Source organism: Anas acuta, chromosome 1, assembly GCF_963932015.1.
Source record: "Anas acuta chromosome 1, bAnaAcu1.1, whole genome shotgun sequence".
Classification (NCBI taxonomy): domain Eukaryota; kingdom Metazoa; phylum Chordata; class Aves; order Anseriformes; family Anatidae; genus Anas; species Anas acuta.
This window is the reverse complement of record NC_088979.1, coordinates 96607428-96630954: the sequence shown is the minus strand read 5'-3', so window position 1 is coordinate 96630954 and position 23527 is coordinate 96607428. Positions and strand designations below refer to the sequence as shown.

General features: G+C 40.6%; 1 protein-coding gene across 4 annotated transcripts in view; it reads right to left on the bottom strand.

Moving 5' to 3' along the window:
- Positions 1–23527, bottom strand: part of GRIK1 (glutamate ionotropic receptor kainate type subunit 1) — a 163817-nt gene that overhangs the window by 16767 nt on the left and 123523 nt on the right. For 2 of the 4 annotated variants that reach the window (XM_068689570.1, XM_068689559.1), the window contains exons 8-14: positions 20899–21006; positions 19654–19698; positions 16447–16560; positions 15052–15255; positions 14252–14475; positions 8644–8762; positions 4294–4511 (exon numbers count right to left, since the gene is read on the bottom strand). In XM_068689570.1, coding sequence (XP_068545671.1) covers positions 4294–4511; positions 8644–8762; positions 14252–14475; positions 15052–15255; positions 16447–16560; positions 19654–19698; positions 20899–21006 — 1032 coding nt within the window. The remainder of the gene's footprint in view (positions 1–4293; positions 4512–8643; positions 8763–14251; positions 14476–15051; positions 15256–16446; positions 16561–19653; positions 19699–20898; positions 21007–23527) is intronic. The other 2 variants (XM_068689591.1, XM_068689581.1) reach the window with 1 other exon arrangement.

The following is a 23527-nucleotide window of genomic DNA, read 5'->3' as shown; positions in this document are numbered from 1 at the left end:
TTGCAATCAGACTTAAGGTCCTAATCCTTCTCCCACTGAAGTTTAGGGGGATTTTTTGCCACTGGCCTCAGAAGGAGCGTGCACGTGGCCTGTGTCAATACCCAGCTGCAGAGGGAAGAGGGAGGCCAGCAGCCCCAGCCACCTACACGCTGGGCATTCCTTTCCCCACTCCTCTCCCTGTGCTGTGGGAGCACCCTGCAGGGAAGGGCTGTTGGAGGGGGTGGAAAGACAAACTGAACCTGCTTAGGGACTTCTCAGGGGCACTGTGCCTGCTGCCCTCAAGATGTGCTACTTACAACCCCAAAACCTTCAAGCTAGTGCTAACACGATTAAGCCTCCCTCTTCCCCTGTGTGCTGTCCAAAACCGCTGAGCATACAATGCCACTTTTGGATGAAATAGCACGTTAGGCCTACGGGCAGTTGGACCATCAGACACAGTTTGTCTCAAGATGGCATAGCCAACTGTTGCTGAACTATGCTGTGCCACAACCTAGCACAAGCCAGCCACCCACAAAACAGCTTTGAGATGTACATACAAGTCCCTACGCACTTATACTCTCCCACTTCTAGGGCAGAATATCCTTCCCCTCCTTCACGGGCCCTATATCTGGTTTGTAGCCATCAGAGCTGATTTTAGGCTCACTGTGTGGAGACCCTAAGTGCTCATTACACACAGGTGTCTAGGGGATTCCTGTGAGAAGCTGATTTTCTGGTTCTCTGAGCTTTAAATGTTAACTTGGTTTTCCTGTGAATTCAATACCTGTGAATTTCACCTAAATTTCACCCAAGTTTGTTAAGCCACTGGATACCACTAAACTTTGAATATAGTTAAGTGGCTCTTTACAAGAAGAAGCCATTTGTACTGCTCAGCTGGGAACACTTTTTGAAATTGATGATACATTTATGCAGTAGATTGAATCCAATGTTGAATTTACTGGAAAGATGTATTCCTTATTCAGATGAGTTTGAAAGAAAGATCTCAGCTTCTCAACTTACCAACTTGCATTTTTATTTTTTTTCAGGATATATCATATGCTGTACTTTGGCCTTTGGATTCTCATTGATTTCAATGGAAACATGCCTGCATATCAGCAGGTAGGAGCTGGCAAGACTTGCAATGTCAGATTAAGATCTATTATCACAGAGGGGCAAGAAAGCAATGGAAGATATATAGATGCGTTGGAAACAGAGCAGGACAACACTCTGGAGAAATACGTTCTTGTCATGATTTGCAGGTGTGAAACATCTTGCCTCCATTTAGATTTTGACTAAATTTGGACATTCACACACATGGAGAATGCTGCCTGAGCTCTCACTGCTTTGTCTGCCTGGAGCCCCATCACCTCACCAGGGTGCTCCTTAGTTCTCCATGCCCTGTTTTCAGGATACTTTCCTCTGCTACAGTCAGGTTTGTCAGACCAGCGGCTCCAAGATTTGCATACAGGGAGGAAGCTGACACCAGGGCTCCTTCAAAGCCAGGACTCTTGTCTTCCAGACGTAACTTCAGATGGTTTTGTTTTCATTCCTACTACTACCTGGTTAGAAGGCATAGCCACTGCAGAAACTTTCTTGAAATTTTTGCCACTCTAGAAAGAAGTTGTCTGGAGAGACTATTCACAACAGTGTAAGGCATCTAGAATTAGTGGAAAACCACAACTGTTTGTATCTGCATTATAAGCAAGACTAAATAAAAAGAGCCATGTGAATTGGCATAAACACAAGCTGAGTTTTCAGAAAAGCCATGGAAATACTTTTCTTTTCTCACATGGTTGCTAACCTGCATCCCATCCAATAAACACCTTGTGTAAAGCCACACTGCGGGGGCTTGCCTCTGCTACTTGAAGCAGAAAGTCTTAGACCAAAGTTCTTTAGAGTTTACTTTGTGCCTGGATCACTTGATGCTTTCAGAAAACCCTTATCTGTGTGTGTCACGTGCAGACTTGAAAATCAGCCCCACCTGATCATGTACCACATGTTAGGCACTGTGTCCTTTCTTCTGTGGTGAGGCACTGACAGCATGTATTGTTTTTCCTTTAAAAAAAGTGTTGTTCTGAAGGAGTCTGTTGTTTCCCTTGGCATGCCTTAAGTACTAGGTGAAGCTCAGGGATGAGTCAAGACTTGGAATATAGGAAGCACTCCACTTCTATGGGACATCTTTGCTGCCATTAACCTGGTGTCACTGCTTCTTCTTTCCCTTTCCCTTTCCCTTTCCCTTTCCCTTTCCCTTTCCCTTTCCCTTTCCCTTTCCCTTTCCCTTTCCCTTTCCCTTTCCCTTTCCCTTTCTCACAGAAACCCTTACTCCTGCCATTTCCTCATTCTGAATATTGGGATTTATATCTTCCCAGGTCACTCACTGCAGTGTGTGTGTGCTTGCTCAGCTCCAGATGTGTATTATTTTACAAGACAAGTGAGGCAAAGTCATGCCCTTGCAGGGCACATAGTCTTCCTGTTGCATACCTAAGTATTTCTTGCATTTATTGTACAAATATCCACACTGTGATATTTTTGAAGTTTTGGCCAGTGTAAGGAAATCATAATATTTTGAGGGTCTTGAAAGGCTTCTGTAATAAAAATAACAATGTTTTTATATAGCTCCGTGTGTTTACAAGTGTGTCACTGGTTTAGAAGTGTGTTAAACTGTATTTTCCATGCATCTTTCACTATGTCACCTTCATTTTGCTAGCTTATCCATCTCCATTCTGTAAAAAAAACCTAGTGTCCTTTCACTTGTGTTTGCGTACACACATATTTCAGGCACAAATAAGTCAGCATGCATTGCCTATAAATATTTAATCACCTTGTCTGAAATGTTATTAAATTTAAGAGGTTTGCATTCTTTTAAGCCTACAAATTTTACTCATAAGGATTAACTGTGAAATAAAAACAAAACCAACCAACCAACAACAAAAAAACCACAACAGTGTAGAACTGGAAAAAGCTCTAGAAATTTGTTTTGAACTTCTTGTAATGAAATTACAATTTATTTCCACTGAAAGATCATGGAAGCAACAGGTTTTGAAGATTTCTCTCTCTGGTGCTGAATCTGACTTCAGAATAGCAATGATGTTGGGTGTCTTTGGGCAGTGAGGAGCTCTTAGACCAAGGGAATGTCCTAGAGCACTCCTCAGGCTGCTTCCTGCTCCCTTGCATTCTTTACTGGGGTTTTGTCCTTGCCTTATGTATTTTCCAGGAATATCTCAAGATGGGTTTCCCAGCATTTCTTAACAGAAATGTCAGCTCATCCTTTCAAGAACCGACTCTAATGAGGCTCTGAAAAGTACTGTATTTTGTGCATTTCTTTCAGAACAGAACATTTCTGCTCAGCACAGAGAGCCATTAGAGGAGGAGTTCACCCCTGACAGCTCCATCAGGGATAGCCTACCATCAGCTCTACTACATAATTGAAATGACCTTGGTGAACACTGCTAGTTTTGAGAGATGACCCAAATACTGTAGCCAAGATCCCTTTTATGCATGTGGAAATACTCACTTTTCCTCACATGGAAACATGAGGGGGTGCAGTTAAAGCAAGGCAGGGAGATACAGGCAGGAACACCAGGGGAGAAGGCTCTCAGCTCAGGGGCTGAGGCTTCTCATGCAGACGTGAGTGTTATTTTGTCCCACACGTTTCTTCACCGGGGTGTCTCATCCTCAAAGGCACCACATATTTGACTGTCTATAAACATCACTATGAGATGTTACAGTGAAAAACATGATACCAATTCAGTCAGTGCTTAACTTCCCTGCTGAGACTACCGATGAAGCTGCTAATTAATTCTAATTGTCACAGGATTTTTGTGCATATATCCTATATTTATAGCTTGTTGGCTTTTACGTTGACATTTTATGAGATTAACCCATTTTGTATGTAATTAATACTAATAGTGAGAAAAAAAAAAAAAGAAAGAAAGAAAAGAAAAAGCATTTATCTATAAAGCAATTAGCCACAGAAAATGACCTTTTACTCACGATGTGTTTATGTGCATACGTGGCCTGTATATTAATATTATATGTGTTGACCACGAACCATTTTAAGAAAGGGACAAACCAACTTGCATTTTGACTACCTGCAGTATTTTTCTAGTGCATACATGTATGTGGCCTGCGGAACTGATCTTAGCCAGGTGCTTGTAAGAAGCTGAGGTCCTGCCTTGAGAAACAGTTGGGGGGATAACTGTGCCCTGGTCCCCTTCATATTCTCCCATCAGAAGCATGGGTTTGCCCCTCAGAGCAAAGGCCACTAATTGTTCACAAGTTGGTCTGACCACTCAGAGCTGGCTGATGTCATCTTACCTTGAAGAAGGTCATCGTGGATCCATCTCTAACAGCCCCGTACTCTATCTTGGTTTGCTTTGCCAGATCGTCAGCTGAATCGATGGGGGATTCCATCCTCTCTACTGTCAGGAAGGCAGCCAGGTTGGCAGTATAAGATGAGATTATGATTAAGGTGAAAAACCACCATATTCCTCCAACTATTCTGGTAGAAAGAGCTTTGGGCATCAGCTCTGATCCTGTTACAATATTATCAAAACAATCATATTAAAATGATGCTTAGAGATACCTTTCCTGATACGAAAGACTATTTCTAGGCACAGAATGCTTTTATGAGCCATAATACAATAAAATGATTTAAACAGTAATCTCACAGATGCACATCTAACATTTATAATGATAACACACTGTGAAGGGGATGTATGCCATGATACACGACAAATGGAATTATCCTTGGGTCTAAACCCCATTACCTCTCCGAGCTAATGTGCAATGGGCCATTAACCTCTTACATCCCTAACAAGCTGTACTAGTATTTTTTATCTGCTTTCTGAATTCCTCTTTGCCAGTATACTGCAATTGACATGTTCAATGTGATGTCTTTAGCAGAAAGCTGTTCCACTTTTAAGCTGTCTAGGAAAAATGCTTTACAAGAGAAAGATGTCTGGTGTTCCTCCTATCCACATACCTAAATAGAAATAGGGCAATCAATATGGTTCCAGTGAATTCATAAACCTGTGTGAACCTGAGCTCAAAATGTAGAATATGTCTTGCTACAAACACGTGACTTACATTTTAAAACTCAGAGGGTGAATGGAACTACCCTGTGGATGTACAGGACAATGCAAAGTTTTGGACACTGAACTTAACACTAATTATGGCTGAAAAGGTTTTAGCAGATCTGCCTGCATGTCACACCAACAAGTACCAAAATGATCTGCCATAGTCATAAAAATCTCACAGAAGAGCATGTTCGCAGATTGGGTGTTAAGTGCACTTAAATGCTTCTTAGCAGCTCATACAGAATGTAAGCAACATAGGTACTCAGATGTCCAAACATTCTCAAGTTTTATGCTTGCCTTTTTTTTTTTTTTTTTTTTTTTTTCTAGAAGCCTCTCCACTGAATTTAACTTATTATGGTGGAATTTAGGATGCGATTTACTTAGACATCCATATGAATACTTTTGACATCAAAGTTAAATGTTGGCATAATTTAGTTGATGAAGAATGGACTTAAGAAATTACTCCAGTGTTTGATGTAACAAACACTTCTATTACTGGAAAAACACTCTAGTAGTATGTTATCTCTCCAAAACTGTTAGATGATTTCTGTAAGAAATTTAAACAGGTCACAGAGAATATTTTCAGACTTTGCTAAAACTCTGAATGTGACTTCTGGGGCAAAGACTGAAAGTGTAACAACTTTCCAAACATCTAGCAAACAGATTTAACTCAGCTTTGTAAACAAGTAGACATGTCTCTTAAAGGTCAATGCCTGAGCATAGCCCTAGGGTTTCAGTAGGCTGACAGAATTGCCAAGCTGCAAGAGCAGATGCTCTGCCTGTGCAGCCCTGGTGCTGCACGGATTTCAAATTAGGCCAGCAGTCTGAAAGCAAAAGCTCTCACTTAAAATTTGAGGCCAAATCTACCCATTTCTAAAGCTGTAGCTCTATCTGGGTTTACGTTTGTGGTCTGCTGTACTTTCCTTGCTTTTCAGATAAGTTTTTTTTTTCTTTTTCTTTTTTTTTTCTATACCATGAAATCTTTTCATTTTTGCTGCTTTCAGGAAAAGTGTGTGTTTACTTCTAAGCTGGGGTTGACCTGCAAAGGCTGGCTTCTAGGAGAGCTGATCCAGGTTATCCTGAAGGTTTAATTTTTTTAAAAACTTATGCAGCTACACACATGCAAATTCTACACTTGAGCCCTGATGCTAGGACCTAGCTCCAATGTATACAGACACATACTGCATAATAGCCAGCTACCTTGCAGAGATCCTAACAAGCAGCCACAAAATCTGCCACCATGTGCAGCCATATGGCAGCACAAGCATGTAGGCGGAGAAGCCCTGTATGTTGAATCTGTGGGGTGAGATGCCAAACCTCCTGTGATTTCCCCTACCAAAATATTATTTGTGGAAAAGCAGCAAAATACATTCAGTTCAATTAAGCTCAAGATTCCCTGGCCTATTAATTATGCAGTGTGCTTCGATTTTGTTTATGGGAGGTGCTGAGTGCACTCTGCTCCCAGCTGAACCAATCAGGCCCAGCATCTCTTTTGATCGGTCCCCTGATTATTTCAGTGTTCACCTTTCTGAGGGCCCTGACTGCAGCAAAGAGCATTAGTATATACTTAATGCTTCCTTCACCCCAAGCTCTCTCCTGAACTGGGTGCTGCTGCTCTGCCCACCATCTGGTTGGAGAGGGGCTCTGGCAGAAAATTTGTCTTCCTGAAAGCAGTGGTTTCTCTGAATGAATTTGATGGAATGTGTCCTGTTTGGATGCTTTCAGAGTATGTATAACATGTCTGAGACTTTCAGGGGGAAAAACAGTGGAAAAAAACATCTAAATAGAAATGTTGCTAGCAAGACTGAGGGTCGGGGACAATACTTGCTGAAGTCTCTCTAGTGCCTTTTTATGGCAGACATGACAGCCAATCCTGATCCAGACTTTGCTCACGCTCTGTAGAAAAGAGAAAGTCTGATCATCACATTTTAAAATTTAATAACAAATGGCTTCCAATCAAGCATAGCAAGCAGCTGCTGTCAACAAGAAAGAGTGTAACAGTAGATGCAGAGTCTCACAACCATTCACTTCATGTTCAAGCTCTTCACATTAACGATGATGCACTTACAGTCACACGCACCACAAGTTTGTACATGGAAACATTTGTGTTGCCTTACAAATGTTTTTTCTTTCTTTCTGTCATTTATTTTGTTTTTAGGCTTCTTGAAAGACAAGCAGAGTCTGGTTGGGGCTGACTGTCATGTACCCAAGGTAGTGGTAACGAGCAGACACTGCATCCCACAGTTTGCTGTGGATGATGGTAAACTCCAAAAAAAGGCAGTACATCGAAACACAAAATCCTAGGGCACTTTCACACACACGGCAGTCACAGTTAGGTACACACACCTGCCTGATACTGTAAAACCTCAGCCTGTGTTTCACTGATCACTTGGAAGGACAATAAAACAACAACAAAAAAAAACAAACAGAAGGGCTCCTCCTTCACGCAGTCGCCTTCAAAGCCATGTCTATGAGGAAGCTCTACAACCTGTCAATGCATTAGTGCACCAATAAAAGCAAGGGTATCCTAGGTACAAGACAAACTTTACTCTCTACCATGTCTAGTAAATCCTCCTAATGGTTCTTTTACTGCTACTCATGTCTGTTAAAGAGGGAAGAATAAACTGTACCTGGATGAGTGTAGAGATGGTTTTACATTCCTTACTTAAATGTTTAGGAATTTAATACCGAAGCAATCTGGGATTTCTTCTGGATTGCCTTTTTGGTTGTTGTCGTGGGGTGGGTTTTTTTGTTCAGCATTGATTCAACTGGAAATGTTTGTCAGAAAATATTTTCATCCCTTTCAGTGGACCCCAGTTTTGGTGAACAGTGATTTAATTGGAAACCTTGGAATATACATGCCATAACCAAATGTGATTAGTACACATATCTGTTTTACTTCGCATATGGAGTGAGCTTCACTGCCCTTCCTTGTCAATTGAGTATAATGTCAGCTGTTTCCAAAATCATCAGCAACAGGGACTTGTGACTGTGTTAAGTTAATGCTTCTAGGGTTGAATGCGTTTACAGAAGGATGGGACTCATACCTGCAGAAAAGCCATAAAAAAAAGGTTTGGTTTTGGTTTTAAACAAAGCGTTTGACAAGTGCCAACAAACTTAACAATCCTTCTGAAGAAAGAGAATCATCTTTTTGGTTTGGCAGTAAAAATAATTTTCCTAGGCTGTTACTGTTTCTACTGGGATGGAGCCCAATTGAGAAGATATTTTCCTGTTGCCAAACCTCTAAAATCAACAGACTCAACTTCAGCATAAAGAACATCATATCCTTCTAGTGAATATTTTCTATTTTAGCTCCAGCAGCTCCGATGAGACCCTGTCCGCTTGCCTCTCTCCCGGATGTTTCCTCTCCTTGCTCCTGCTGCAGCCCTATTTCTGGACTCTGCAGGTTCCCCTCCTCTGCCTTCTTCCAGCTCCAGAGACTTGTTGCTTTCTTCCTTTCCTACTTCACCTGGGTTCTGAGATCGGGTTTTACAGTATAAGTTGTAATTACAGAGGGTGGAGTTTACCAGCACAGAAGCCCTTGAGCAGACTGTGGGACGTGTGCAATAACGAAGTGTAACCGGTGTACCTTGCTGCATGAGAGCTCCAACTCCAAACCAGAAACTATTTAGTAAAGTAAAATTGTTTTCCACCACATCTGAGTCTGGGTTGCACGGGTGGGGGTTATACCATTCATAGGGTGTAAACCTGTGGCAGTTAACAGAAACAATCTGTAAACATCAAGTAGAGTACACACAGTGGCAGCAGACCTGCTGAACAACACACAAAATGAGGAGAGTAATGAAGAAAACACAAGAAAAAGGAAACCTTAGTGGAAAGGCTGTCCGCGGGATGTCTAGCAGCTGCCTCACGCAAGCTGTGGAGCAGCACTGCCACACCAGGAGCAGTTTCCACAGCCTTACTGCTAGCACAGGGACTGCATCCTTACTCCTGCTCCTCTTTGGTTACTGCCCTCATGGCTGGGGCTGCTGGAACGGCCCAAATCCCCCAGGACTTTGCTGCCCGTGCCACTCCCAGGCAGACGGGGTGGGGACAGCTGGAAGCCCTCTTGCTGCTTCGTGGCAAGGCATTTGGAGAACAGTGAAGGAGGAGCAGCCCTCTCAAGACAAACCCTTTTAGCTGCCTGTGGTCAAGACACTCGATGCTGAATGCCTTCACCCTTCACAAAGCTGCCCTGGCAGCAGGGAAAAAAGCTGGCGGTGGCTGGAAGGCACAGGGGAGCGGCTGCAGCGGCTGAAAGCCATAGGCCATGCTGTCGGCAGTGTGTAGGAAGAATTACGCAGACGATTGCCTTGAACAGAGGAATTCTGCTCTATTCCCCATGCACCATGCCGCAAATGGAAACCGTACCCCTTCTGGTCTGCAAAACACTTGGCAGAGTTACTTTAAAGACCGTTCCTCCCCAAGGTACCTTGCCTGCTGTTGCTTCCCACTGCTGCATGGCTTGCTACATACTTTCTCATGACGTTTATGAATATAGTTTTAATTGACAATGTCATGCCAATACATTTTAATTACTGTTTCAACAATATAATTAAGCACTGAATTTACGCACGGTTGCAAGCAGAGTGCCTTGCTCAGCTGAAGTAATGAACTCTGATAGTAATGAACCCGCTAATTGAAACAGTATGTAGCTTAGGATGCCATTAGCTGAACAATATTACCATTACTAGTACCACAGTGGTTAAAAATTATAACAAAAGACGCAGTTTTCAGATTCAAGATACAACAGTTCTGCATATACCAGTTAGAAGAAAGCAATCACCAAGTTATAGGTTTCAGAAAGTCTTTGAGTAGCAATGAAATGGTTCCCAGCACAGTTTGTGCACATGTGGGTAAACACATCCTGAACAAGAGACTCAGCATTAAGAAATGTACACAGCCTGGACACCCAATGGACAGGAAAGTGAAGCAGTCCCACACTGTGAGTTCAGTCACAGGTATGGGAGTGCTACTATGGGACAGTAAGAAGATGTACAAACAGCTCTGTGGGACCTAATTGGGAAGCCCAAAGCTGGGATGGGACAAACATCTCCATCACACATGGTTTGATTTTGGGGTGGTCCTGTGTGGAGCCAGGAGCTGGACCTGATGATCTTGGAGGACTGCTTAGCGTTAGGTCAGAGGTTGGACTCGGTGATCTTGAAGGTCTCTTCCAACCTAGACGCTTCTGTGATTCTGTGATACCTGTGGGCCCCTTCCAACTCAGTATGTCTATGATTCTATGATACTACAGCCACTGAAACAGCCAAACTGCATTTGTTGGAAAGTGGCAATGAAATTCTGGCAGAAAAACTCTTTCTGCCAGACTGGAAAGATTTTTTATCACAACGGATATATATTTTAATGTGGTACTAGGGCTTATATTACTTTTCCACCTTAACAAAAAAGCTGGTTTTCTTCTTGTGTTTTTATTGCTGTGCTGAGATCCAAGAAGAGAATAAGTTATAGTTTAGCTCTGTGTCAGTGCTCACTCAGGTCTTCTGTTTACCTGGTCAATTACCCAGTTTTTCCCAGTTTTCAGTGAGAAACCCATGCTGAGGTTTCTGCTATAGATTAGATGTTCAAGGTTACCTAAACACCTTTTTCTATAGGTGATGTGCAAACTTATTCACCTTGTATGACTGATGGTTATCTCAGCTGCCTAGCTCTAACATCATTGACATCAACAGCACAGTGGGTATGACATTAGCAATAAACAGAAATTTTGGCAGAAAATGCCTTCTTCATTCACTGCCAGTATACTTGGGAAAAGAGCTTTGTCAGTCTGTAACCTTTAGCAGTGATAAAAACTTTAGTGTTTGAGTTTCAGAATTAATGTAACAATGACAAGGCTGCATGATACTCAAAGAGAAACAAGAAATGGTTCAGCTGTTGAAAAATCTGAAGAAAAATAACAGCAAAATTACCCCAGTCCATGAGAATTATTCCCAAGTTTTTGTCTTCTGCAAAATTATGTCAAAACACCAATAACTGCTTAATTTGCTATGGCATTGTTAAAGTGGTTGATTACAGAGATTCTTTAAAAAAACATATATTTTTGTTTTTTACTGAAAACAAGATTGCCAAATATTTACTGAGACATTTGGCAAATCTTACAGAAATCATGGCATATATGAAGACATGAACAGTCCTAGATGTGGACGTTAAGGATGGCTTAGCTTCTTGAAGTAAATTAAAATGTCCAAAGTCTGGAGTAAATTAAGACCACATGTGAGCACAGTTTCATGTACTTCTTCAGCCTACATAGTCATTATCTAATTAGGCATTGGTTTTCAGCACAAGTTCCAATAAAAAAAATAAATAATCAGAAAAGTGCATAAATTCAGAAAATTATCTTAACTATTTTGCTTAACTGGCATGTTCTTCTCCTCTTTCCCTAGAATAGGGAGGTTAAGGGATACACAAGCTTGATATGTTTAAGTTGTTGCAAGTTGGGTTTTGTGTATTGTTGCAAGTCGGCTATGTATTATAAATGTTTGTGGGTCTATGTTTGTGGGTCACCTTTAATGACATTCGAGCCTTTTAGCCACATTTGACAAATAGGTAGAGGCCTTAAAGGTTATTATGCTCCTGCAAGTTTTGTGAAATGTTGCAGCGGTAGCCCCACTAGGGGAGAAGCTGCAGGATGATCTCCCAGCATGTTCCATGGCAATTAATGCACACAGGAAAGATCTCCTACAAATCCTTCAGCTGCAGGGAAAGTAAACAAGCAAACAAACAAACTTCAATTGGTGATCACGATCCACCAGGAGACACAGATCTGTAGGGAAATCATGCTTCATTAGTTACACGACTCCTGGAACTACTGCCTTTTGGAAAGGTTTAGGAAGCAAAACATAGCACAGTTACACAGGCCAAAGCTACGGATTTACCCAAACACTGCACTGTGGTTTGGAGCAATATTTAGCAGCCAGGAGAGTAAAGCAAACAGGTTTCACAGCTGATGATCTGTGAGCACTGTGCATTTCCATTCGGTTTATTCCTGGCCATGCATCTGTGTGTAGGCAGATCTGCAAGCAGGCAAGGGACCCTGATGCTTATTTACTCTTGCAGCCTTGACGCTTTTTTATTTAAAAAAAAAAAAAAAAAAAAAAAAAAAAAAAAAAAAAAAGAAGAAGAGCTGAGGATAACTTGGGTTTTGTTTTCCTTTCTGCCTATTCTGAGGTGGAGAGGACTGTGGGATGTTTTCAGTCTTGGCACACAACTGCAGAAAAGTCAATCTGTCATGGTTGAGCAAATTTAATATTAGTCATGAGTGAGATCATGATTTGCGTACAGTAAGAGCAGTTATTTATGGTACAGTGAGCCACTGCAAGAGCTTGTGGGAAGCCATGACTAATTGTGTACAGTCTCGTCACTGCTAGGGAGGGATGAACTCTCTTTTTTACCAGGGGCCAACACTAATAAGTTAACCTATGACCCCTCCTCCTCAAATTCCCTCCTCTCTCTTCATGTTCTCAGAAACTTAAAGGAAAAAGTAAATCCCACAGACTTCTGTACTTTGGCACTGGAATAGAAGCATGCAAACAAGTAAAGCTTTCACATAGGTTGACCTCCTGGAGCTAGGCTTGTTCAGTAGACCACAGAGAAATGTATGCCCGAGGCCAACCACTCTCAGCTGAACTGCTCCTGTGAATAAAGGTTTTATAGGGTGTGTCTGTTGATTAGAAAAAAAAAAAAAAAGAGCGAACTGTAGGAAAAGCAGCAAGAGCTCCACTTGACTTGGCTCACACACATGTGGAAGTCAGGCAGAATGTATCAGAATTAATGATTCAGATTACTATGATTTTTGTCATGTTTGAATCAGGATTATGGATGCATCTTTTGGAAAATATACATTATTGCTGGTTCTTTAAAGTAGAATGTCATCATTTGCAATAAAAACTGTAGCTTTTCCCATGTTACCTTTGCTGTGATGGGAAAGGGTGTTATTTCAATGATACACAACTATAGTTCTTATATTTCATAGTATAAATATTTTCCCAGACCATTTTCCTATGTAACTCATTAATGTGTAAGACATTGCTGTATATGCAAAACAATGCACAATGAAAGTGGAGGAAGCATTAGTGATCCTTAGTAAAATGCTCAAAAATACAAATCTCTGTGAAGTATTAATAAAAATATATATGTTTTAAATTGTGAAAAGGAAAAAAATGAAGGATATGATGAGATCAAATAAGCAGAGTTGGAAATGAAATTCTGATGCCATTATTTGAAGAAAGTGACTATACCAGTTCGCAGAGCCCACAGTTATTGAAGAGTATAAAAAATAATATGCCTCAAATGACCAATTTCCTCTGACAAGTTTCTCAGTTCATCTTCTTTCATGCTTGGTTTTCCCTTACTCAAAATCACACAGCAACTGACTCCCAAACCATGGTCCATGGTCTCTGCAGCCAAGACAAGTGGCTTGTAGCTGGCTTGTGAAACCGTATCAGCTGTCTAGAATTTTTAAGGTAAAGTTTGATGTTAAGGGTGTAGAGCGCTCTTCTGTGGCCCACTGGTAGAGAAAATGTGGTACACCTGCTTTTGAGATCATCATGAGCTTTAGGATCCTTTGGAAAAGTGGTGTGTACGTGCTTATTTCTTACTGTTTTTACATTGGGACTTCACTGGGAACCTGCCACTGACAGGCAGGCTGCACCTCAGGACAGTGCTGGGAGAGACCCTTAGTTCTGTACCACCTTGCAGATTGCCCCCTCAGGATCCCAGGCATGGTATCTTGTGTTTCCAAAGGGGAGTGAGCTGAGCTAATTAGCATCAATCAGCAAAAATCTGTTCACAACCTCTCTCCTACCTTTTATATGTACTATTAGTAGGAAAAGAAAAAAAACAAAACTGTTTACATACAAGTAATATCAACTGTTTTTCAACATGTAGGTAGTGTGCTGAGGTGCTGTGCTCTGACAGAAGAAGGCTGACACATTTCATCAGATATTTCTCTCCATTCTGCCCTTAAAGAAAGTTAAATCTCATCACATTGCAATATATAAAAGTGATAGCAGTGTTGATGTGAAAATAGCAAGAGACCTTCTAGAACATTATGTTTTAGGGCTGGATAAAATCCTTAGAACAGTATTATACTATAGCTACTTTGCAAAACCAATGTAACACCTGTGAGATGAGAGGTAGTTAATGTGGATGCATCTGAAACTATGTGTTTGTCTTACCTTGCAATGACAAAGAGGACACAACTGACTCCAAGGCAGGCTAGGAGAACATACATCCAAATATCAGGAGAAAGAGGGTTTAAAAATGAGAAAACACCAGGGTTTGTGCCGTTGGGCTTCCGGTACAAGATACTGATTCCCAGTGTCATGAAGGGCTTGGAAAAATCAATTACTTTCTCTCTTACATAGGTAATAGTGAGAGGAGCAACTGCCAGATCAGCTTTCTGAAAACACAAAGGGGAAAATACTCATTTTTTGTCATGTTTTCATGCATACACAATACTCTTGCTTCCATGTCTTCTCTGAGTAACAAAGCTAAACCCAAACTGACTATAAATACAAAGTGCACAACAAAACTTAACAGTGCTAGGGTATTGCTGCATACCTGACATCCTTTTTCTGCAGGTGGGGGATCCTTGTGGCTTTTTTGTGTGGAAGGTCTGACCAGGGTCACGGGGCTTGGTCTCTGGGGGGGCTAAGTCCTGTGGGACTCTGTCCCCAGGGAGGATTACATTCACAGACCAGAGCCTGCTGCAGGGCAGAGTTGAGTTCTGCCTTTGCATCTGGAGCTTGTAGCCAAGGGGTGACAACATCCATGTGAGCTCAGTGCCCACTGCCCCCCAACACCCAGGCACTGCTAGATCAGACATAATGCTGTGACCTCCTACTCTAGCAAGAGGTGACAAGACAGAGCAGTGGCTCTGAAAAACTGTAGACTAGTGCAAACATTTCATGTGGGCTGGCTTCACATAAAACACTGCAGGTGAAAGGAGAATAAAGAGAGAATGATTCAATCTTACATGATCTATGAGCTCTTTGACCATCCCATTCCACTCTCCTTTGTCATTCTGGGCTCCATATTTACCGTCAGAAACTAGTTTGACCTCATAGATGAAGCCCAAAATATTTGACAGCTCCTTTAGCAAATCCAGGCAATAACCCTCGAATCTGTCATTTCCATACAAGGGCTTGTCAGACTTCTTGTACATAACATAGGGATCTTCCTATAGAAAAACACAGCAGATGTAGCAACAGAAATAAAGTTTGTTTCAGATTATATCAGTTTCTCTAAATTATGTGAATATTTTATTAATGGATTGCAATTAGCTGGATACCAGTAATTTATGATGTCCATTAAAAGCTGCTCTAGGTGTGTTAACAAATTTACCGAATCAATTAGTGATAACCATAAGGGCCCTAACTGTCAGTGGAACAGACCATTCACAGCTCCCGTGGGCTTTAATTAAGGTAGTGTTTAGCAGCCTCAAAATCAGATCCAAGATTTGTACTCTACGTTGTCCCACCCTGAGGGACAGGAAGGAATATTGGAGGAGAAGCCTAAATACCAGGAAAAGAATCATAAGCAGAACCTAAAATTTTATATTCTACAAGAAATAAATCTCTATTGAAAAAATCTCTAATGTGTAATATAGCAGAGAGCTGAACAGGTACTTAGAGGAGAAAATGAAGAACAGCATAGATAGATTGCAAACTACTTCACTGCTTTTTTTTTTTTTTTTTTTTTAAGGGATTTTGTGTAGAAGGTCTGGGCAAGAACATTGCTGCAATTTAGTGCAGCAAAAGGCCTTTGGCAACAGAAGAGGAGGGCAGAGGGAGCCTTTGAGCTCTTTCCCTTCCCCGGAGGGGTTAGGCAGAATAACTGAAAGAAGGAAAAAAAAAAAAGGGGGGGGGGGAAGGGAGGGATGAGGGGGAGGTGTGGAGAGAACACATGAGCAAAACAATTGGGTGAATACCCATTTCCACATTTTCTATTAATCGTAGGAAGAACATACCTCAATCTCTCTGTCTACTATTTGCTGCTTTCTTTCATTCCTCTTCATCTCACTTTCAGTAAACAGAAAAGATGTATAAATAGTGACTATAAAACTGAGCATTTGCATGTGTTTTGGGAAGAATAGTATGCAGGGTGCACCTCTGAAATTTTGAAGTAAGGTAAAGAGTTTTGGAGACAAAGGTTCTCCAGACTCATTCATTGGCAGTGGGGTATTTTGAGTCCCCCTTATTGATGGATGAAAAATTATGCTGGTTCTGAGTCTATAACACAAAATTTGTTTGAAAACAGTCGTTTACCAAAACATGTCTTAGTATGGAGGAAAGGAGCAATAGAGACACATCAGCCATGCCTGCAACCTGCAGCATGGATGAGGACACCAGCTCTGCCCACCAAGACTTACCAAAATGGTTGTGACGATCAGCGTCCGGTTAGCCAAGGAGTCGGTGATGTTGGTCGACCTGTCTTTGTTGCTGTCCGTCATGTTAAGGCCGCTGTAGGAGTTCCAGACGCCGATCTACACAGAACAGAGCTGGTGAGAGCCTGCCTGTCCGCAGCACACTGGCTGGGGTGAAATGCAGGGTTTCCCTAAATGCTCACAGCCTGGGAAGTGTGCATTGGCTCTAGTCACCACAAAAAGAGACACCAGAAGTACAAGATGCTAGAGAAGGGAAACAGCTGTAGATCTGAATAAGGCAACGACATCGAATGGTTGATTGTCACATTTAGAAAACACAGGGAACATACTGCTCTTTCAAAAGCAGGCTGAAATTGTTCAGCTGTATGAGTATAAGGCATGTCAATACAGTGGTGTACTAGCCAATTTGCTACAAAAGTGGAATATGTTGACTTCCTTTCCCGCTAAAAAAATGTCAAATGTCTATTTTTATGGATTTTTTTGCTTTTGTAAATGGTAGAGTTGCAACATACGCCTAGATTTCTCTTTTCCACTGCAACAGATTAAAAGCTTGAACAAATATGTTGAAGCAGATTGATGGATGCACTGGCCTTTTGGTTCTGCTGTGCCTTCACCAGGTTTAGCAAAGATTATTCTGTCATTTCTTACTACTATATATGACAAAGTGAACAAGGTGAAATCATTTCACCTACTGATCAGTATTTGCTTAGTAAATATAAGCGACCAAAGGCAAAACCAATTTTTGATTCTTTTCTAGCTCCAAATATAGTGAAGAATTGTGGCATTTAATGCCAGATCTGAAGCCTAAAGGGACCCATGATTTCAGTGGATCTGGATCTATACCACATATATATATATGGTATATACCATATACATGTATATATATAATGACAGAAATTATAACCATGGAGTTGATCTAGTCAAATAAATATCTACTTAACATAAATGCAGTGTGAAAGCATCTTTTTTGTTTGTTTGTTTTAATTTGGTTTACATATACTGTGTGGTTGAGGGCTGGTGTGAGAGAACCTCAGGCAAGTAGCTTGCTCAGTTTGGTTTGTATTTTGGACTTTCGTGGAGAGCACCAGATGGATAGCATGGAGGACTGGTATCGTCCATCCACAGAACTGTCTGCGTTGGTGTGCCACTCTGCCAGCATGTTTCAGCTCTACCTGGGAGGGATCAGCTTTCATATCCTCCCTTCTAGGATTGCTAACAAAGCTGCCAAGTGTGTCTAACAAAAAACCTGCTGACTTGTCCTGTGTACTGAAGGTCTGTAACCACCATCAGGTGCTCAGTCATCAGACCCATGCAGGACCCTTTTTCTGTGGCTGTTAACTGATGAAGAGACAGACCCACCTTTGTACCAAACCCAGCAGATTAATTTGTGCCTGCTGATAGTCAATTCAGGGTAATAACTGTATAATGTCATACAAACTTTGGGTTTGTGTCCCTGGGTGCCATTATTCTTGTGTTTCATAAATATTTTCTCCAAAGTATGCTTACTGGGGATAGTCATGCCATTTATTTTATTTTTTATTTTTATTTTTTGAAGAGTTTATCAGGCATTCCCTTTGTTTCCAAAATTAGATCAGGTTGAGAAACTGATCTGGAAAGTATACACAGAATAAGATGTTGGATATTATGATAGTCTGTGCCAGGAATATAGTAAATAACCAGTGTCCTTGAATTTGCACCACGGTGGCCGAGTTAATCAAAAGCTGTTCTGCTCGTTGTTACTGACTTGATTCACTTTTATCAGCTGGCAGCAGGGAAGAGGAGAACAACCATGAAGAACATGTAACAACACAGTCACAGGGCATACAAAATACACCAGGAGACCACTCTACATCTGAAGATAAGGATGACACCACAGGTCAACCTTGATTAGAGCAATGGAAGAGATCGGAGAGGCACTGGAAGAATGAGGCCAAGGTAGTACATCACTATGGTGAATCCAGGAGATTTATTGCAGTTTAGTGACAAGTCTGAGAGGTGTCATATGCCCTTCTCAGCAAGCCTGTGTTTTGAACCAATTGTAATTTGGTTTAAATCAATTCAGCATAACACGAAGTGCCTAGAGTCAAAAGCCAGATCAGTTCAATCGCGTTCTGCACGTCAGGTAGGATGATCTATTCACCAGTAATGAGGGAAATGGAGCCCTTTGTGCCTTTGCCTGATTCACTGATATTAAAACAAGGTTATTAAGTACGTCCTTTATAAGAACAAGAAAAGAGTGCTGTAGGATGCTTTACACTCGTCTACTCTGTAGCATTAAAAGACACAAAACCAGAACCTTTTAAATTGTGTGTGTGGGAGGGGTGGGAAATAATAAGAGCTGTGCAAAAGATACACAAAAATATAATTCTAAGTGCTATAAGAAAATTTCAACTTGTGAATCCAAAACTCTTTCAACATGGTAAATGCAGTTGTTATCTTCTCCTTACAGAATAGCAAGTGTATAGTAAAGAAAACTGTGGGTTGTACCTCCAGCAGGGAACAGCACATGGAGCTGGTCTCTGATTCCCTCTTTGGTGCCTTATCCACCAGACAGAGACATCCTATGTTAAAAGAGGATTGAGATTCCTGAGGTGCTTTATAAACAAGCTTAGTTCCAATTTCCATATGTTAGTGAATGACAGCATCCACTTCATCAACTATATTATTTTCTGTAAGGAGCTAATAACACACCCGTCAAAATTTTGAGTCAACAATGCTAGCACATTGCCCGCACAGTACGCATTCTGTGGGAGTTAAAAAAAAAAAGAAACAAAGAAAAAAAAAAGCCTGCACATTAAAACTGTCCTGCTGCTGATGCTCATAGACATTTGAAATGGCACAAATTTACCAGTCACGGTAAATCTTAGGTGAATCAGGAAGGATAGCAAATGAGAAAAGGAGAGATTTTGCTGCAGCCAGGAGCCTCTGCTCAAAGAAGGAAAAGGCACAGCTCCAAAGAAATAGCATAATAATTATGATGAAAAAAGATTTTGATGAAAAAGCTGAATCCTGCCAAGGATTATTTAGAGTTTAGTGTTTTAAGTTGGGACAATACTTAGCCTACTACAAAAATTCATATTCTCGGATAGACTATTGTCTCTAAACTGCAATGTGAGAGTCACCATCAAAACCCAAAGGATGAGTCTGATGACCCAACCCAAAGGTTTTTGCATCACCTGTCTGTGTACAAACCTTCTTCCACACTTTATATAAATGATTAGAAACCTCGCCAGCAGCCTTGGTATAAAGAAAAATAAACAAAGTGCTTCATTAAAAATGAAAAGAGAACCAGTCTGGAGAGCTGTGTGGGAGCAATTGTATTTACAGTCTCAATTAACCTGACAGCAATTATTATGCAGAGTCAAGCCAATGTACACAGAGCACAGGACAGCACAGCCTTGGGCTAACATGAGCTGGTGACGTTACCTACCTTGGGGATCTTTGGACACCCACAGCATCCTCCTCCTGCAATGCCTGTTGGGTACCAGTGCTGGCTGGCTGAGAGCTGGGGCAAGGCCATCCCACCTCCCTCCAGAACACTCCGAGCCCCCTTGTTGTCCAGCACGGTCCCTGGCTGACAGTGTTGGGACTTGCATGATAGGAGCAGTGCCATCCAGCTGTTGTGAAGCATGGCCAAAAACCTCTTTGCCTTTGTGGTCCTCCTTAGTGTCTGCGAGACAAGGAGTGCTCCACACCCTACCCTTCTGCATCTTCAGGACAATTAGTAAGTGGTGAAATAAGGGAAACAAGACATTTGGACATTTTTTTTTTGTTTTGTTTTGTTCTTTGTTCCTGAGGCATGTTTCCCTGAACTTCTTTAAGGAATGTGAGCTTTATTTGGCTTTTGTTTGGAAGCAGAATGAGTTTCTGAGATGGCATCGTGCAGAACTTACTATTTTTTAACAGAGATAATGCAACTAATTTAGTCTCCTGTTCAGCACAATGTATGATAAGCAGTTAGGGATGTGAGGGCAAAAGAACTGATCATGTTCGAAAACACAAAGGATTTTTAACATCTCAACTCTTTTTGAGGCTATTACTCAACCATCTGCTGTTCCCTCTCCCTTGTGTCACACCTATTAAAAGCAGTACATCTAAGTCCAAATTTTATACATATATATATATATATATGCATACATGTATATAATCTTACCCCACTAGTTACAAGGCAAGAACAGAAGATAACGTGTACTTAGAGTAATTATTGTCATCCAGATAATTATCACCAGTCTCAAATTCCTATCCAGTGTCTCAAAATGCAAGATGCACATTGTAAAACAATTAAAACAATCTTAGTAGCTCTGTTTAACTTTAATTTAAGTAGTCTTGACAGTGTGTTTTAGCCCAACTACAGGAAATACAAGCTGAGGAGAATGGACTTTCCCATGCCACTGTCAAATCAGCTTCCCATCATTATTTTACAAAAGATCTGGTTACCTTTTCTGTTCCTTCTTCCTTGAGACTAATAATGTCTAAATCAAAATCCTTTCGTAAGCCGTCAGTTTTGTTGAAGGTTATGCGCCCTGTCAGGCCATCCCACCGTGCCTGTGTAAATACAGAAAAACATCCTTCCATGTAATGATTAGTAAGAACTACTTGAAAACCATGACAAATATTGTATTTCAAATTAGTCACAGCATTCAATTGCTTATACATGGTTTTTAAAAAATATGCTGCTTTGTTACTTTGATTAAAAATAGCTTTTTTTTTTTTTTTTTCACCCAGTTTCTCTTCAATATATTTTATATTTTATAATCAGGCACAAGTTTGTGACAGTTTATATATATTGATTTGTATATGTATTGTATACTGTAGATAAAAAAAAAAAATCCACTGAAAAGAAAGAAAGAAGTACGTATTACTTGTGCCTGATGACAGAGCAGTTTTGCATTGCATAAGAGTTCACCAAGAAATTTACAAATGTTTGTCCAAACTTTGGGGCTGAATCTTGGAGTGAAGCAGTCTAAATCTACCAGCCTCTCTGAAATGATTCTGCTTACCTCAGCCCAGGATCTTTTAAGTTTTCCATGAGGAAGGGTTAATCAATAGCAATTGCTGCTGAATGGGATCCCTGAGAGGTCTTCCATGAAGGAAAGCTGGGAAACATCCAAAATCACCAAAGCTTTCTAAATACTTTAGTTATGCATTTTATAGTCTTGATGTTGCCTCTGCTACACAGAGAGTCCAGAAACCTGGATTTTTCCAGGAAGAGATAAATGAATGAAGGGCTTTTGTCATTCTTCTTTGGTTTCTTGGACAGTTTATGGTTAAATCTCCCCCATCAGCAGTGGACTCCTAACATCTTTGGACTGCTGAATTGTTTCACTAATTCCTACTCAGTTTGCATTACCAACGAAGAAGGCCCAAGTTCCCAAGTAAGCAAATGAGGCGTATCATTTCAAATAGGAATACTGCCACTGCCTGTGCTCACAGATGCTGATGGTATGAAGAGGATAGCTCTAAAAGCAGGCTTTCAGGAAAAATTCACAGAGCGCTAATAAACACTTTGTAGAGTAACATACACACAAGTTTTATGTATGGATTTGAATTATAGCATAGGAATTGCATATGACTAGTTCTGGTCCAGACAGCATTTTACTGTTCTGTCATAACAAAGTGAATTTATATTATCCTTGTTTTAAACATTGGCATCAGGAGTAAATTAAAGTGGTGGTCTTTGTACTTCAGCCTGTAAAGCTATGATGATTCCCTGTGCGGTGGAATGCTTCTTCAGTGTGGCAGGATCGATGTCCAGAACTAACTTCTGCAATTGAAGTTTTCTGTTATCTTATAGGCTTCCAAGCAAGCTCACTTTCTTTTAAGTGAGATCTATCTGTCTCTCACATAGTCCCCCTTTCTCCCCAGAGCTGATGCTTATCTACAAAGGAAAGAAAGTGATGGATTTCAAACTCAAGATTATTTTTATAATCTATTTTGGGGAACTCCTATGTTAGATTAAATTCCTCTAAGGTAAAAGAAAAGCTGATAATAAACGATGAGATAATTTCTTCATGTGTGTCAACTATATAAATCTTAAATCTAGAATTTTGTGTAAATAAGTAGGATTTCTAAATGTGGTTAAGTAATGTAAGAGTACAAAACCATGAGCGGAATGAACTTTGCATGAGACTTTCCACCTTAATGACATGGGAACATGAAAATCTCAGCTATAAACAGTGAGAAACTGGGGATTTTGTATGCTGTTATGATAAAGATAACAGGAGGGTAGACATAGGAATGCATTGTGTTATATAATATCTCTTCTCCACTCTTTATTACTCTGACATGGCCCTAATCTCCTATTCGTAAAGATGGAACATTTTAAAAAATATGGTCTTTAGCGATCAATTCCTCCTCGGAGGGCAATTTGCTTCTGTGAAATGCTCACACTTATTGATTACATATCAGATGCTCTGCTTCTCTGCTAACGTGATATGATCTTGAATAAAGGAATAAAGTAGCTAATACATTATGTTTGGAAATGGTATCAGAAGCCTAAATCTCAGTTCTATATGGTGAAATGTGACTTTTGAAAAAGGTGTTGGTGCTTTTGTACCCCCGTATAAAACAAATGGAATCAGAAGATGTTACAAGCTGCACAGATGTATGCTTAAATTTCAAGGTAGTAGGTAAGTGCATATAGCCTTTGTCTACCTTAAGTGCCAGTTAGGTCATTAAATAATGACACAAATGTTACTCAAATTATAAAGAGGAGTCAGCGAGTGTTTCTCAAAAGAGTTAATCCTCAATGTCAAAGGTGTTCTTCAGACCCTGTTTGTGAGACACGCGCCTCAAATAGCATTTAAATTCTATTCTTTTGAAATGTGTATTTGTTTTATTTATTTTAAGTAAAAGCAAAACTTCAGCATAATTTAGTTTCAGACTTTGGGACAGCTGTGGTGCCTCTATGTACAACATGTCCAGATAGATATGTGATGTTTCTTCTCTGACCAGAAAATCAAGTTTTCTCCAAGAGCTGCTGGGAAGGATGAGCTAAGAACTTGCAGTAGATTCTGGGTCTTCCGCAGTCTATAACAAAACTTCCCGGCTGTTAATATGGTTTACC